This window comes from Bos taurus, chromosome 25 (genome assembly GCF_002263795.3).
Source record: "Bos taurus isolate L1 Dominette 01449 registration number 42190680 breed Hereford chromosome 25, ARS-UCD2.0, whole genome shotgun sequence".
NCBI classification, from domain to species: Eukaryota; Metazoa; Chordata; class Mammalia; order Artiodactyla; family Bovidae; genus Bos; species Bos taurus.
In genome coordinates, this window is record NC_037352.1 from 36,207,149 (window position 1) to 36,223,887 (window position 16,739).

The 16,739-nt window shown below is 45.8% G+C and overlaps 1 protein-coding gene across 7 annotated transcripts in view; it reads right to left on the reverse strand.

Annotated features, from left to right (window-relative positions):
• STAG3 (stromal antigen 3) overlaps positions 1-16,739 on the reverse strand; it is a 29,285-nt gene that overhangs the window by 2,378 nt on the left and 10,168 nt on the right. For 3 of the 7 annotated variants that reach the window (XM_010819543.4, XM_010819544.3, XM_024984841.2), the window contains 22 exons: positions 12,347-12,420; positions 11,300-11,423; positions 10,711-10,809; positions 10,424-10,503; positions 9,994-10,101; positions 9,633-9,747; positions 9,375-9,480; positions 9,089-9,192; positions 8,758-8,850; positions 8,559-8,648; positions 8,102-8,302; positions 7,911-7,981; positions 7,731-7,818; positions 7,192-7,272; positions 7,014-7,121; positions 6,701-6,869; positions 6,456-6,592; positions 5,426-5,527; positions 4,760-4,908; positions 4,387-4,515; positions 4,130-4,287; positions 44-218 (listed from right to left, as the gene is read on the reverse strand). In XM_010819543.4, coding sequence (XP_010817845.2) covers positions 44-218; positions 4,130-4,287; positions 4,387-4,515; positions 4,760-4,908; positions 5,426-5,527; positions 6,456-6,592; positions 6,701-6,869; positions 7,014-7,121; positions 7,192-7,272; positions 7,731-7,818; positions 7,911-7,981; positions 8,102-8,302; positions 8,559-8,648; positions 8,758-8,850; positions 9,089-9,192; positions 9,375-9,480; positions 9,633-9,747; positions 9,994-10,101; positions 10,424-10,503; positions 10,711-10,809; positions 11,300-11,423; positions 12,347-12,420 — 2,561 coding nt within the window. 7 annotated transcript variants of the gene reach the window in all.

Genomic DNA, 16,739 nt, shown 5'->3' on the forward strand with positions numbered 1-16,739 from the left:
ACCAGACTGGGAAATCAGAGCCAGGTTTCCCCGGGGGACGCACCCTTGGGGAAATGCCAGTTCTGAGCTGCCGCCTTCTTCCATCTCCTCTGATGCCCCAAGGGGCTGCCCACTCTTCACAGCTGTGGAGGTGAGCATAGGTGTGGCTGGGATGCTGTTCGGCTGTAGGCTTTCCTCCTGGGATGCAGAGATGTCTTCTCTGTGCTGCCTGGAGGGCCCTGCAAAGCAGCAGAGGCACATGCTTACTGGCGACCAGGTACCACCAGACACTTCAGTTTTTCAAGATCTGCTCAGTCAGGATTTGGTAACAAAAAGTTAAATAAGAAGGCAATAAAAAAAAAAGGCAGTGGAAAATCTAGATGGTCTCATTACGACATGACTAAAACTGAGCACAGCCCTACGTACTAAAAAGTAGGGTTTATAGAATTGTATCAAGGGCTTGTCCAGGAGAAATTCATACATAGCTTAGAAAACAAGATGGAAAGAGACATACGTTCCACAGATAAACGTAATATACAAATGTGAGAGAAGGCTGGAGTCGCTGAGACTGAGAGGTCTCAGTTAATCAATGGAGAAATCTGAGATTCCATTCATTCAAGGTTTCTGTAGTGAGAAAAAGTTTAGAATGGCCTGAAATGAGGCAGGAAGCATGAGAGTTAAGGAGAAACAGAAAAGTGAAAGACTGGGTTTTCTAAAAGCCAGAAAAAAAATGAAATGACCGTAATGTCAGCATAGTTCTAATACGAAGGGTAAGAGGAAAACCTGGGGCTCAAAATATTAAGGACTGTCTATAAGAGATTGAGGAAGACAAAGGAGAAAGAAGCCAAAATGTTAAAAAAAAAAACCCCAGGTAAAGCTATTTTAAAACATAAGTCAAATTGATATTAGTATTTATCAACTGGAAACACTCATACACCCATTGTCTCCCTCCCCACAGCCTTGTTTGCACTCTGAAACCAGTAACTGGAGAGTGAGCTGCTTCTGGTGTAAGCATTAGAACATTCCCTAAACAGGGAAGAGCCACACCTGTGAGCTTGTCTTCCCAGAGAATAAACCTGAGCCCCCAGGTGACTCCTAATCTTCCAGCCTATTTAACTGGTGTCATGTCCAAGGATTCAGCCCTAGGACCTCTCCCCATCTCCATCCTCAGTGGCTTTCTTAGCCCTTCAGGTTCATGACTTTAAGTACCAACTCGAACATCTATCTCAAGCTTCTCCCTCCCCCCACCCTACACTCCAGACTCCTGTCTCCAGCATCTCCACCTGTAACATACCAAAGTCCCGGTCTCACTTCTTACAGACTTCCCCATCTCAGCTGCTATCAACTCCAGTCTTCCAAGTGTCAGGCCAAAACCCATGGAGTCATCCGCAACTCCTCTCTCTCTCATATTTTACATTCTCTCTTATTATGAGGCCCTATTAGTGACAGCTTGGAAGTATGTCCAGAGTCTGGTCACTTCTCACATCTGCCTCTCCCCACTTCACCCGCTCCCGCCTGTCTGGGCCCCTATAGCAGCCTCCTCAGCAGTTCTTTGCCTTCAAGCCCTGCCTCTCCGTCAGCCAGTTCTACACACAGCACCCAGGAACCCCTTAAAATGTGAGGCGGATCCTGTCACTCCTCTGCTCAAATCCCTCAGTGTTTACCCATTTCACTCTGAGTAGAAGCCAGAGTTTTTATTCTGACTTATGCTTGGGACCCCGACAACCTCTTTGGTCCTGTATCCTACACAATCTCCACTCAGCAATACTGGCCTTCTTAGCTATTCCTTGAACAAGCCAGAGACACCCTGCCATGGCCTCTGGACCACTCGCACCCGCCTGTCTGCTGTTCCCTTAGCTGCCCCTTTTTTAAGGTTTTGGCTGTGTTGTATGTGGGATCTTAGTTCTTCGACCAGGGATTGAACCCACAGCCCCTGCATTGAAAGCACAGAGTCTTAACCACTGGACCTCCAGGTTAAGTCCTCATCTGCTATTCTGATATACACCAGGCACCCCCTCTTTCTCCAGTTTTTGCCCTGCATTCATACTCTCTATGGCTTTCCCTGATCACTTTTTGTAAGACTTTCCCCACCCTCTTCCACAGCACATCGCTATCTGACACTATTCCAAAGAAAGCTCACTCCTGCATTCCAAGCACAACTGAAGGCAAGGAGCTCAGTAAGTATGATGAACAATGGAACCGATTTTTTCAGTTTTATCCTAACTTTACAAACCCTCTGTTTTAGGCAAACCAATCTATGTATTCATGTGCTTTGGCAAACACTGACCTGTTTTGCTTGTGCTGTTCTGCTTGTCCGTGGTACTTATTCTTCTTCTGTTCAGCTTATATAAATCTTACCCATTTCTCAAGATCTAGCTTAAATACCATCTTCTTGATAAAGCCTTCATAAGATCAACGGAACATAAAAGGATACCTTTCTTCTCTGAATTCTGTAGCAGTCATCTGTCCAACCCCGGGGAAGTTATCACTTACTGGTGACTTCACAGCTCAGATTTTCTATAAATGTATTTTCTTTCTTTTCTATTAGATGGTAAGCTGCTTGAGAATCTATCATGGCCTCTAAAACACCTAATACAGTATCTTGCATATGGTAGGTCCTTAACAAGTATTACTTTACTGGTTAAAAGCAGAGTTTCCTGGTGGTATGAAAGATAACTTTAGGTGGCATACAGAAGACCTTAAAAATAATTCACACCACACACAAAAATTAACTCAAAATGGATCATAGACCTAAATGTATTAGCTAAAATTAGAGAACTCTCAGAAGAAAACACAGGAATAGATTTTTGTGACTTTAGATGAGGAAAGTTTAAGACATGACATCAAAAGCACAAACAACAAAAAAACAGGTAAGGTGAATTTCATCAAAATTAAGAACTTTTGTATTTCAAGGACACCATCAAGAAAATGAAAAGACAACAAAAAATGGGAGGAAATTTTTTCCGTATATCTGGTAAGAGACAACTCAACAATAAAAAGACAACCCTATTTTTAAATGAGCAAAGAATTTGAATAGATATTTCTCTAAAGAAGATATACAAATAGCAAATAAGCATGTGCAAAGATGCTCAACAGTATTAGTACTTAAAGAAATACAAATTTAAGCTATAATAGATGAGATACCAATTTAGTCACTAAGAGATGGATAAAATAAAAGATAGACAATAACAAGTTTGAACGTGTAGAGAAACTGGGGCCCTTGTCAACTGCCGTAGGAACTGCACAACAATGCAGGCACTTTGGAAACTAGTTTGGTAGTTCCTCATAAAGTTACACATAGTCACCATACAATACAGCAATTTCATTCCTACATATATCTAAAGAGAAGTGAAATCCTACATCCATGTGAAAACTTACACATGAATGTTCACAGGAGCATCAGGTGTTAACAGTCAGAAAGTTGAAACAATCTAAATGTCAAGTAACTGATGAATGGATAAAATGACATATCCATACAAATGGATTATTCAGCCATGAAAAGTTATGAGGTACTGACAGATGCTAAGAATGGATGAGCCCTAAAAACATGCTCATTAAAAGAAGACACAGGCCACAGACTATGATTCCAGTTACATAAAATGTCTAAAATAAGCAAATCCGGAGACAAGAAATAGGTCAGTCTACTACCTAGACCTGGGGGATGCGGTGTGACTACTAGTATTTTAAAATGTACACCAGAAAACTAACTTACACCTCAAGTTTGTGATTTCTGGGGTATTATCACAAAACGAGACTATATTTTTTAAAAATCACTTTAAAGAAAAAACATATGTAAACGTGACAGGTATGATCTGAAGACTATAAAAATCATGAAGACCGTATAAAATTTTTAAAAATTGCAAAATAATATGTCAACAAGAGGCATCATAAATGTACAGATTCTTTAGTTCAATCTTTGGTTTTATCATTAGTTTCTATTTAATTTTTCATAGAAGTTGGCTATTTTTACTTGGCTAGATAAACCTTGGAAGAAAATGAGTAGCCTTAATGATAGTAGGGGCTACATGAATATTTATTTGACCAAATGCAAGACTCTGAAAGGGGCAAAGGCCACATGCTGCTTCCCTAAGCAGTGGCTATCAAGGCAGTAGCGCTGAGCACCCCGATACCCACACTCATTGCACTTTACCTTCAACTCGCCTCTTCTTGGAGCGGGGGTAGCCCTGAGGGCTGACCTCGGCCGTGTTCTCTCCGGGGCTGAGGGAGTGGCAGTAGGTGGTGACTGGACCCCAGGGACGACCAGGTGCCTGGGAGACACGCTGCAGACACTTTTCCAGGTAGGACAGTCTGAGAGAGAGGCGGGATGGAGCCTGTCTGAAGTGGTCACAGCCCTCACCAGACCCTTCCTCTCTCACCCACGTCTTTATCCACCCACCCCTAACTTACAGCAGCTGCTTGTCCTGATGGAAGAGTCGGGGGGAGAACTCCGCGAGGAGCTCCAGGAATGCCAGATTTGGGGGCTGACTGGAGGAGCCAGCTGGAGGAAGCTCAGACAAGGAGAACTTGATGCCTTCCCTTGGTTGAGCAGAATCATTTTAGGAAGACAGGCCCCTCCCAACTATCTCCCAGGGCTGAGGCATCCTGTCCCAGTGCTTCTTCCTCCCCCTGGACCCAGCCTGTCGCCCAGGGATACCCGCTCACCCACGTGACCGCTACTCCTGGACCTGATGACCCTCCCTCTGAGACCTCACTCCCAGCTGGTCCTGTACACAGAGTCTGGAAGAGGCAAGTACCTTGCCTTCTACCAATACTTCCTTACTTGTGTAGCATGACCACAAGGTCACGGTTCTGTAGCTGCTGGGGTCCAAAGCTCAAGGCAAATCTCCTGGCCAGGTCCCTCATCTCGATGAAAGCTGGAAGCTCATTCAGGCCCTGGGGCCCTTGTTCCTGCAGCAGTTCTGTGTATAACTGTCCAGGAGACATGGCACACAGGAAAGGGAGGAACAAGATAGAACAAGCAAGTACAGCATTCCTTTCTCTGTCCTTTAGAAATTCTAAAGGGCTTGGGAAACCATCTGCTGTTTTTACTTTCTTTCCTCTGAGGACACTGACCCTATTCCTGACTGCCTTGAACCAGAGAAGGCTTCACTGTGCTCTGTAAAAATAAATTAAAATGCCTGTAGTAACTGAAGAATCTGAGAGACGACAGCCAGAAGAAAATTAGGAATTCCCTGTCACTTTATTGTGGTGCTCCCATGTGCTAATTCACACAGGAGATCTATGGGATTGGGGTAGAAACTGCCCTGACGGTTAAAATAAATTACTTTTTATGGATCTACTAGTTACGAAGGAGACTGTCATGTGAAATAAAAGTCAAAATAAGTTAGAAACGTCCTGCTCTGAAAGAGCTCACGTTCTGAACAGCTGGGGGTGGGCTGCAGTGGGGGACACAGAAGGCCTGAGGCCCCCCAGGCAGAAGGGGTACCTGCTTGAGGCTCAGCAGCAGGATTCGGGAACAGTGGCTTCGGTCAATCTGCCTTGCTCTTGTTAATGTTTCCTTGATAATATCACCATAGTCATTGTAGAACTGATGGGAAGGAAGTAGACAAAATGATGTTGACCACAGAAAGGGACTGTTTCTGTTTTGATTTTTTCTTCACTTTTTTTTCTTTTCTGGGTGAGCTGGTATCCCTGGGCGACAGGCTGGGTCCAGCAGGAGGAAGAAGCACTGGGACAGGATGCCTCAGCCCTGGGAGATAGTTGGGAGGGGCCTGTCTTCCTAAAATGATTCTGCTCAACCAAGGGAAGGCATCAAGATTTTTTCTTTCCTTTTCCTTCCAAAAGGACCTGAGGTAGGGAATATGAATCTACGCATGAAACAACTCATACTAGACCACATCTCCGGCCAGCAGAGACAAAGCCCCAGAGAAATCACGGTTTAGGCAAATAACGAAGGGAAGAAACCCTGCCTGGAGTCCATTTCTCAGAGAAGAGTAGGAACCTGCCAGAACACACTGCCACTGCACTGAAACCTTCGCTGTTTGTCTCCCCCAGAACAGAAGCTCCAAGGAGCAGAACAGTTGACTGTTGTTCACTGAGGAGCCCTTAGTGCCTGGGATACTAGGTACTCAATAAATAGAAATCAACACGATGGTGGGTTGAGGAGACCAAGGTAGGTATCTAGGTACCTTGGAAGGACTGAACCCTCTTCTGTTCTTTTTATTCCCCTTCTTACATTACCCCATTCCACAGACTAGGCTCACAGAAAGAAAAAAAAAAAAAAAATTCTGGACAGGAAAATTAAGGCATTTTCCCTCCAATGAATTTCTTCCTAACAGCTTTTCCTCCACAATTGTTTTCTAAGGCTCTTTTCTTTGTCCCTTTATTCCAAACCACAGGCCTTCCCCTGACTTTTCCTTTAAGCTTGGTACTATCATTTCCCCCACCCTTTCTGTAGCGCTACAGGGTCTGAGGTCATGAGTCAGAGCCATACTCAGCCTGGCGCCCTGCTGTACCTTGCTGTAGTGCTTGAAAACATCCGAGGCCGCGTCCATCTCCAGCACCCCATAGAGCAACAGCTTGCAGAACCCAGCCAGGAGGCGGCGCCGCTGGTGCAGCTGCTCAATCTGTAAGTGATCCTCCTGGGAATGACCTGGCTCCCCCCAAGCACAGAGTGGAAGTGTCAGAATCACAATTCAGGCCCCCTGCCCTCCAAGCCCAAAGCAGGTCTGAGCCCCAAACCCTTCCCGAGCCCTGGTACCACCGCTCAGCTCCCCAGGCTGGATGAAGACATGGTCCATGAGGAAGCTGGCCAGCTCAGACTGCAGAGTGGCTTCAGGAATAAAGACAAGGGGCCTGAGGAACTCTCGTCCCCCTATAATCATCTGAGGGCTGAAGATGAGAAGCAGATCACTTAACAAGACAAAAGCCTGTTGGGGGAAAAAAGAGAATGCTTAAAAAGGACAGAAAAGTGACCATGACAGAAATTATATTGCTAAGTTCCCCTCAGAATGGGTTTCCCCAGACCATGGGAGCCGGGCTACAGACGATGTGCGTCCTTGACGAACGCTCACCTGCTCCTGGATCTCAGAATCCACATCTGAGAGGCAGCTCTGGCAGAGTTCGCAGAAGGCTACCATCCTGCCCTTCAAATCCAACAGCTGCTTCTGTGGAGACAACGACTTCAGGGGAAGGAATGAAGGAAGACACTGGTACTCCATTCCTGTTCCCCCTCCTCAGGCCCATATTCACCTGGGAAGCATCTGATCCAGAAATGTGGGTTAGTGTCCAAAGAATGGAAAAATAGACAAGAGTCAAGGCTGGCAGGGTCACCTGTAAGAACCACATGTTAAAAAGCAAAGATCAGTAGAGTAACGGGCAGGCGGGGAGACACAGACAGGCAGATACACATGAAGGAAAGAAGAAAAAAGCAGACCAGGAGAGAGAGAATGAGATGAGGAGACACCTACTTCCTTTTCTGGTGAGGAAAAAAGTGATTCTCGACAGTCTTCAGAGAATTCTGCCCTGAGCAGGAATGCCATCTCTTCCTGATTTAAAGTCTCCTATAATCCCTCAATATTATCCTTGACTCCCCAGAAGCCAGAGAGAATGACTGTTTTCAGGTGCTGGGAAAGTACATTCACTTCCGAGAGTGGGACAGAAGGAACGACACGCACGCTGGAGTTCTCATCCACTCCACACCCCTGGGACTGGAACCACCTGCAAGGCGGCCACCTGGGACACGGGGCCCCTAAGACTCCTGCTTCCACATTTCCAACTTGTCTACTTGCCTGGTGAGGAACTTCTCCTGTGTCCACAGCCTTTCGGAGGAGTTGGTAGCAGGGCTCATAAAGCTCCCAGCGGGTTAGGTCGTGGGCACTTTGTGGGGGGTGGGGGGCGGAAGAGGGAAATGTTACACTGGAACGGACACCGGCAGGAATAGAAGAGGGAGCAGGCAGGGAGTTGCTCACTTGTAGAAGGCAGAGAGGCGCTTCAGAGTGGCTGCCAGACTGTACACCTCATCTTCATCTAGGAAGGACGACTGAGGAAAAAAGGAAGTCCATGTGGCATTTCCCCGAGAACTCGCAGATCCACACCCCCGTATCTCATGGCCTCTCCCACACAGGTCTGGGGAGTCCTGTCACATAGCCCTACTTCCAACCTGAAGCAGTTCTTCAAGCTCCTGCTGGAAGCGGTCGGTCAGGAGATCCACCAACTGGCTGCGGGCAAAGTCCACGCGGGTGAAAAATGTGAACTCAGGATTACACAGCAGATAGAGGGCGTGAGCGCCTGCCTCAAGCACCGCAGGCTCCGCATGCTTCACCACCACCTCCTGGAGCTGCTGCAGGAGCAGCTCCAGGTGCTGAGAAAGAAAGGTGGGAGAAGACAGTGTCGTGGGGGAGCTGGGGAAGAGAACTCCTCCTGAGGGGACTAGACACGGGGAGAAAGAAACAGCATTGACAACATTAAACTTCAAGGATAAGATGCCTAGGAGAAGGAAGGCTTATTGGTTTTTCTAGAATCCATGTCCTTAAGAAAAAGCAGGTACTGGCAGTAGAATCTTTGGCTCTGGGACAAAAGCAGCAAGCAAGAGGGAATGTGTCGTCCTCTCCCCTCACTTTCTCCAAGCGCCTGGTACAGTAGATGTTGAGGTCGAAGTAGTTGAGAAGTTGCAGCAGGGGAGCCACCTTCTCTGCATCAGCTGAGAACTGCGGTGATTCAGAGGGAAGCCTACTTACAACCTGCCACACTGCTAATTTGGAGGCCACTTCCTTCCACCCGCTCTTTCCCAGAGGCTGAGCGATGAGGCACCTCTACCTTGGCCAGGAGCTGGGGGAGCAGGGGGATGAGGTGCTCAGTCAGCTTCACCTTGTCATCGGCTTGGATCTTACGTTCTTTTGGGGTTAAGCCCTGAAATTAATCATTTGGGGATGGGGGAAAGGTGTATGTATGTGTATTCCTCTGCCTGATAATCTTATCTTCCTAGGAAGATAAGCAGCTCCCTTCAGATTTCTTTTGCTAGAAATGGAATTCTTCGAGAGGCTGAGGAAGGAGCACCCTAACCTAAGACTTGAGGGTAAGGACAGACAGTACCTGCCTGGATTTAACATTGCCAACAACCCTCACCCCCGCACCCCTCACGCTGTACCTTCTTCCCTGTGACCCGTCCCACAGGTGGGTGGCCCTCTGAAGCTTGCCGGACACTGGATACAAGAATTTCTATCAGCGTACTCTCTTGTACATCGCCCAGGTCTGGGTTGGCAGGCGGATGGAAAACACAGATTCATAGATTATCCACACCTGATCCCTAAGAACCCCCTCCATCACCCCCATCACCCATTACCTATGCCTTCTACAAGTCAGGAGAGAAATCTCTCCTGGTTTCCTACAAGGAGGGGAGAGGGCCCCTTCCCTGGCTACCAGCTGGCACATACTCTGGTCCTTCTCCAGCAGCAGGCTTGTCAGACTCTCCCAGTCCTTCAGCAGAGGCCCTGCACAGTCCCACAGGCTGTCAACTAAGTATGCGGCGTGGTCATGGAGCTGTGGGAGGAGGCAGATGTTAAGTCACCGAAGCCATATGTTAACACGCTAGAAGTGGCTCCCGATGAATCATTTCTCCACCGCGTGTAGAGCCAGCTCCCATCCTTCTCTACCTGCACATCTTAGCACAACAGCTCCTTTCCATACGTCACCTCACTCTCCACGAAAAAGGACAGCAGAAGGTAGAAGAAAGTCCTCTGGGGGCGTGGACTTCGGCGACGCTCTCTCCCGCCCACTGCTCTTGTCTCACACTCAGGGTAGAAGAGCCTGGTAGAAGGGGCACAGGGAAAGGGCACAGCACAGGAGAAAGGAAGGAGTACAAGTTACCTTGGAGGGAGAGGATTAAAGGAGAAAGAGACAGAGCTAAGGAAAGTCTCCAGGGATTGAGGTGGGAAGGAGACACCAAGGGAGACTAATGGGTTGGGGAGGGGAGCTTAGAACAGCAGCAGATGATGGAGAGAAACCAAGAGAAGACGGCGTTATAAAGAAACAAACAAAAGGAGCCCCACTCACTTCCAGTATAGAAACTCCCCTGCAGCAGAGGCCAGGGCTCTGTTAGAGGCGTACACAACAGGGTAGATGCTCTCGCAGTCTGCATCCGTCAGCACCCCGTCCATGCTCCTGCCGGGAGAAAAGCAGAACGAGCAGGTGGATGTGGATGTCGTCCTCTGGCACAACCAAGGTTAGAAACATGGCAAAGCCAACAAGGATTAACTCACAAAGAACTTGCAAATAGAAGATTGGGAGACAGAGGGATATGGAGTTAGAGAAGATGGGAAATTTCCCCCCGGAGCTCTTGCAACTTGGGAATGATCTCGGTCTTTCAACCTGTACAGACAAGAGTCAACCTACAATGCGTGAAGGGAGAGAGACTCTGGAAGGGCTTGTCTGATACTGAAAAGAGAACCCTGAGATCCCTGTCTCTCCACTGCCCAGGACTCACTTGAGTATAACTATCAGCAACCTAACGGCCTCCACTGCCACATCATACTCTCGGTCCATGACCATGGAAACCATCCGGTCCTGTAAGAAGGAGAACATCACTTAGTACCTCCTTGCATCCATCCCCAAACACCAACCTCTCAGAATCTGAGAGATTCCTAAAGAGGGGGTGTAGAAGCAGATACTGGGATAGCCACAGATACATAAAAGCAATACAAGTGGGAAAATGAGGTGCGGAAATGGGAACCACAGACAGGGCCAAGCACAGGAGCACGGTCCTGATTCTACCTTAAAGCGGCTGGTAAAGAGCTCCAGGCGCGAAGTCAAGTCTTGGTTGCCATACAGCCCTTTCAGAGCCTTCAAGCACTTCAGACGCACATCTCGATGCTACTGAGGAGAATGGAAATATGAATGACTCCTCCTCTACTTACCCCTACTGGATCTCCATACTTCCCTCTCAGGTTGCTCATCCTGGGCCTGGGTATCCTCTATATTGAAGACTCTGAGATGTCTCAAAAAGAATGAATGACTGTCTTCTCACTTAAAATCCCAAATTCTCCTTTTCAGCAGAATTAAGCAATCCTGCTAAGAGGATCTTCTGGCTACCACCCCAGCACTTGTATCACCACCCTATCAGTAACTGTCTTGCCTTTTCATAGGCAAAGTCTTTCTTCCCTCAACTCTGTTTTAAGGCATTTACTCCCCTAAATATATCCTTCTCTCCCCTAACTTCTCTTACCCTCCCCAGGACTAGGGGAGTTCTGAGGTTCAGTGCCTTGATGAGTTCATCACTGATCACTAGTGAAACACCTAAGTGGCAAGACCAGGAAAAGCTGAAGCACCCTGGGGCAGGGAAGAGGACTGAGTCAACTCTCACCTTATCATGCAGGGTCCAGCCAATGTATTTTAAGTAGCTGTCAGTGAGGAAAGAGGTGCTGTAGCTCTGCATCCAAGACCCAATCTCCTCGATGCAGATAGCACGGATCTCAGGAAGGACATCCCTAGGCACAGAGAGAAAGCTGACCCTTTTCACCTTCTCTCCAAACTGACTTTCTATCCTAGCAGATATGTTTGTCACAGAAGAGTCTATTTTCTTGACTAAACATCAAGTACTAGCCCTTTCACTTCCTCGTCCCAATGTAAATAAAATACATTAAAAAGTGAACAGTTCCCTTCCGTAACCAATCATTAAAACTTATCCTCTATGCCCCTTTTAAAAACTGATTTTGGAATCTTAACTATCAGCCAAACTGTGTGTGTGGTGAACTGAGATACAGCTGATGTACAACATAAGTTTCAGGTGTACAACAGTGATTCATAATTCTTAAAGATTATGTTTCATTTATCGTAAGACTATCGGTTATATTCCCTATGTTATACAACATATCCACGTGTATGTGTTGATTCCACTTCAAGAAAAGATTAAATCAGCTGAAGGGTTCTGAAAAGGCAGAGGCTGAAATCTAGGTAAGAGTGAGACACAAACATGGACACTCTTTAACTTAATTCTACCAGCTATTTACCCAGTATAAAACTCCCCTGCCTTTAGCACAGTGAAAGGCAGGGTGAAGTGGGCTGGGGAAAGGCCTGAAGAACTGTAAACCCTCAGAAAGGCCCTGCTTTGGCTCTCTCCTCTTGTCCTCTCAAGGCTCAAGCCCCATGAAGATGGGGGAGGGGAGGTCTTGGGCAAAGTTGGAGCAGAATAATACTCATCAATGCCTGATGCTCTTATCTTCCCTCCCAGAAGAGTTTATGCAATCCTTTGTAGGCAGGAATAAATTAAACCCAATTTGGAACATTTGTTAAAGAGTTTTTTCTGAGCTGTGGGACTACAGATAACAGGGTTAGGAGGGGACCTTGTTATTTCTATAGACTCCGTAACTGAGGACCCAGCTGCTTCAATGAAAGGAGCCCAGTAACTCACCTGTACCGATGTACAAAGACACCCCTGAAAAGGGCATTCATCATCCCTTCAATCTCCTCTTGATGCTCTTGAAGCTGGAGGATGGGGAGGAACAGGTCAATCTCTCATGTCCCCCAGCAGTATAAGGCCACAAAAATATTAGAAAAATATGACATTCACCTGTTTCCTATTAATTACAGGGCACAGTCTGAACCTCCTGTATCCTATGTTCCCTTTTAAACCTTTTTTTATTTTCAGGTCACATGGCTTTATTTCCCACATGTTCACAATACTTCTATCTCCCCAAATCACTTTTTTCTCCATGTGAAAAATACACATCTATAAATAAGGTATGAAAGCTACAAGCCACTCTCCCTCTTTCCTTTGAGGGTATGGATTAGATACCTTAGAAAAGAATACCACCTACTCATCCACATGTGATACTGGATAGCCCGGTGAAGTTAGGCAGTCAGTAAGATACCTCTAAAATACAAAGCTGATGAGAAAGCTGGAGTTGGCAAATGAAAGTAATTAAGCTAATCAGTCTAAAGCAGAGAAAAAGAAAATGAAGCCAATAAGTTATCAGAATAGAAAAAGGTTAAACCTTCTAATTCTAAAAGAAGCTGTATAGTCAACTAATGCTTCTGAGATTTGTTTTGAAAAAATATCCCTTCTGTGTCTTGTTATTTTGACCATCTTTGGCTATTCAGAGGTCCTAGCTGGTAGTTATACAAGTTTTTTACGAACATCAACTGGGGAAATTTTTTAAATAAATGCAATTTGTTTGATAAAAGAAATTGAACAAAAAAAGAGAAGGAAGCAATTAGATTCAGTTCAGTCGCTCAGTCGTGTCTGACTCTTTGCAACCCCATGAATTGCAGGATGCCAGGCCTCCCTGTCCATCACCAACTCCGGGAGTTCACTCAAACTCACATCCATCGAGTCGGTGATGCCATCCAGCCATCTCATCCTCTGACAGAATGTGGTCCACTGGAGAAGGGAATGGCAAACCACTTCAGTATTCTTGCCTTGAGAACCCCATGAACAGTATGAAAAGGCAAAATGACAGGATACTGAAAGAGGAACTCCCCAGGTCGGTAGGTGCCCAATGCTACTGGAGATCAGTGGAGAAATAACTCCAGAAACAATGAAGGGATGGAGCCAAAGCAAAAACAATACCCAGCTATGGATGTGACTGGTGATAGAAGCAAGGTCCAATGCTGTAAAGAGCAATACTGCATAGGAACCTGGAATGTTAGGTCCATGAATCAAGGCAAATTGGAAGTGATCAAACAGGAGATGGCAAGCGTGAATGTCGACATTCTAGGAATCAGCGATCTAAAATGGACTGGAATGGGTGAATTTAACTCAGATGACCATTATATGTACTACTCTGGGCAGGAATCCCTTAGAAATGGAGTGGCCATCATGGTCAACAAGAGTCCAAAATGCAGTACTTGGATGCAATCTCAAAAATGACAGAATGATCTCTGTTCGTTTCCAAGGCAAACCATTCAATATTACAGTAATCCAAGTCTATGCCCCAACCAGTAACGCTGAAGCAGCTGAAGCTGAATAGTTCTATGAAGACCTACAAACCTTTTAGAACTAACACCCAAAAAAGATGTCCTTTTCATTATAGGGGACTGGAATGCAAAAGTAGAAAGTCAAGAAACACCTGGAGTAACAGGCAAATTTGGCCTTGGAATACGGAATGAAGCAGGGCAAAGACAAGAGTTTTGCCAAGAGAACACACTGGTCATAGCAAACACCCTCTTCCAACAACACAAGAGAAGACTACATGGACATCACCAGATGGTCAACACCGAAATCAGATTGATTATATTCTTTGCAGCCTAAGATGGAGAAGCTCTATATAGTCAGCAAAAACAAGACCGGGAGCTGACTATGGCTCAGATCATGAACTCCTTACTGCCAAATTCAGACTTAAATTGAAAAAAGTAGGGGAAACCACTAGACCATTCAGGTATGACCTAAATAAAATCCCTTATGATTATACAGTGGAAGTGAGAAATAGATTTAAGGGACTATATCTGATAGACAAGAGTGCCTGATGAACTATGGACAGAGATTTGTAATACTGTACAGGAGACAGGGATCAAGACCATTTCCATGGAAAAGAAATGCAAAAAAGCAAAATGGCTGTCTGGGGAGGCCTTACAAATAGCTGTGAAAAGAAGAGAACCAAAAAGCAAAGGAGAAAAGGAAAGATATATGCATCTGAATGCAGAGTTCCAAAGAATAGCAAGAAGAAATAAGAAAGCTTTCCTCAGCCATCAATGCAAAGAAATAGAGGAAAACAACAAAATGGGAAAGACTAGAGATCTCTTCTGGAGAAGGCAATGGCACCCCACTCCAGTACTCTTGCCTGGAAAATCCCATGGATGGAGGAGCCTGGTAGGCTGCAGTCCATGGGGTCGCGAAGAGTCAGACACAACTGAGCGACTTCACTTTCACTTTTCCCTTTCATGCATTGGAGAAGGAAATGGCAACCCACTCCAGTGTTCTTGCCTGGAGAATCCCAGGGACGGGGGAGCCTGGTGGGCTGCCGTCTATGGGGTAGCACAGAGTCGGACATGACTGAAGCGACTTAGCAGCAGCAGCAGCAGCAGCAGCAGCATCAGAGATCTCTTCAAGAAAATCAGAGATACCAAGGGAACATTTCATGCAAAGATGGGCTCGATAAAGGACAAAAATGGTATGGACCTAACAGAAGCAGAAGATATTAAGAGGTGGCAAGAATACACAAAAGAACTGTACAAAAAAGATCTTCACAACCAAGATAATCACGATGGTATGATCACTCACCTAGAGCCAGACATCCTGGAATATGAAGTCAAGTGGGCCTTAGAAAGCATCACTACGAAGAAAGCTAGTGGAGGTGATGGAATTCCAGTTGAGCTATTTCAAATCCTCAAAGATGATGCTGTGAAAGTGCTGCACTCAATATGCCAGCAAATTTGGAAAACTCAGCAGTGGCCACAGGACTGGAAAAGGTCAGTTTTCATTCCAATCCCAAAGAAAGGCAATGCCAAAGAATGCTCAAACTACCACCCAATTGCACTCATCTCACACGCTAGTAAAGTAATGCTCAAAATTCTCCAAGCCAGGCTTCAGCAATACATGAACCGTGAACTTCCAGATGTTCAAGCTGGTTTTAGAAAAGGCAGAGGAACCAGAGATCAAATTGCCAACATCCGCTGGATCATGGAAAAAGCAAGAGAGTTCCAGAAAAACATCTATAAATGACTATGCCAAAGCAATTAGAATAGTGATTCTCAGTTTGGGGTTCCCACAGGACTTTAGCAAAGTCTGAAGACAGTTTTGTTTATTACGACCTGGGTACTACCGCCACCTAGTGGATACAGGCCAGGGATGCTGTGGGTTTGATCCCTGGGATGGGACGATCCCCTGGGGGAGGAAATGGCAACCCACTCCAGTATTCTTGCCTGAAAAATCCCATGGACAGAGAAGTCTGGGAGGCTACAATCCATGGTGTTACAAGGAGTTGGACACAATTGAGCACATCTGCTGAAACAATGCCAGGACAGCCTCCTAAATGGCATTGTTGAGAAACGCTAGACTAGATGTTATCTGTTACCCTAACAGGTAACAGGGAAGCAGAATTGCAAGGCGACATTCTTGAAGACAACTGACCCAACTCAATAAATCAATATCCTGAGGGGAAAGTGGAGGCCAGGGCAGAGGTTCTGTACAAGATTAAAAGAGACTTAAGAAACACAAAAGACCAAATGAAATGCACAATCCTTAACTAAGCCACAGTCTGGCTGGAATTAACCAGATATAAAAGACATGGAAACAGTGAGAGATTTTATTTTCTTGGGCTCCAGAATCACTGCAGATGGTGACTGCAGCCATGAAATTAAAAGATGCTTGCTCCTTGGAAGACTAGCTATGACCAACCTATACAGCATATTAAAAAGCAGAGACATTACTTTGCCAACAAAGGTCCATCTAGTCAAAGCTATAGTTTTTCCAGTAGTCATGTATGGATATGAGAGTTGGATTATAATGAAAGCTGAGTGCCAAAGAATTGATCCTTTTTAACTGTGGTGTTGGAGAAGACTATTGAGAGTCCCTTGAACTGCAAGAAGATCCAACCAGTCCATCCTAAAGGAGATCAGTCCCGAGTGTTCATTGGAAGGACTGATGCTGAAGCTGAAACTCCAATACTGTGGCCACCTGATACAAAGAACTGACTCACTGGAAAAGACCCTGATGCTGGGAAAGACTGAAGAAAGGAGAAGGGGACAACAGAGGATGAGATGGTTGGATGGCATCACTGACTTGATGGTCATGAGTTTGAGCAAACTCTGAGAGTTGGTGATGGAGAAGTCTGGAGTGCTGCAGTCCATAGGGCTGCAAAGAGTTG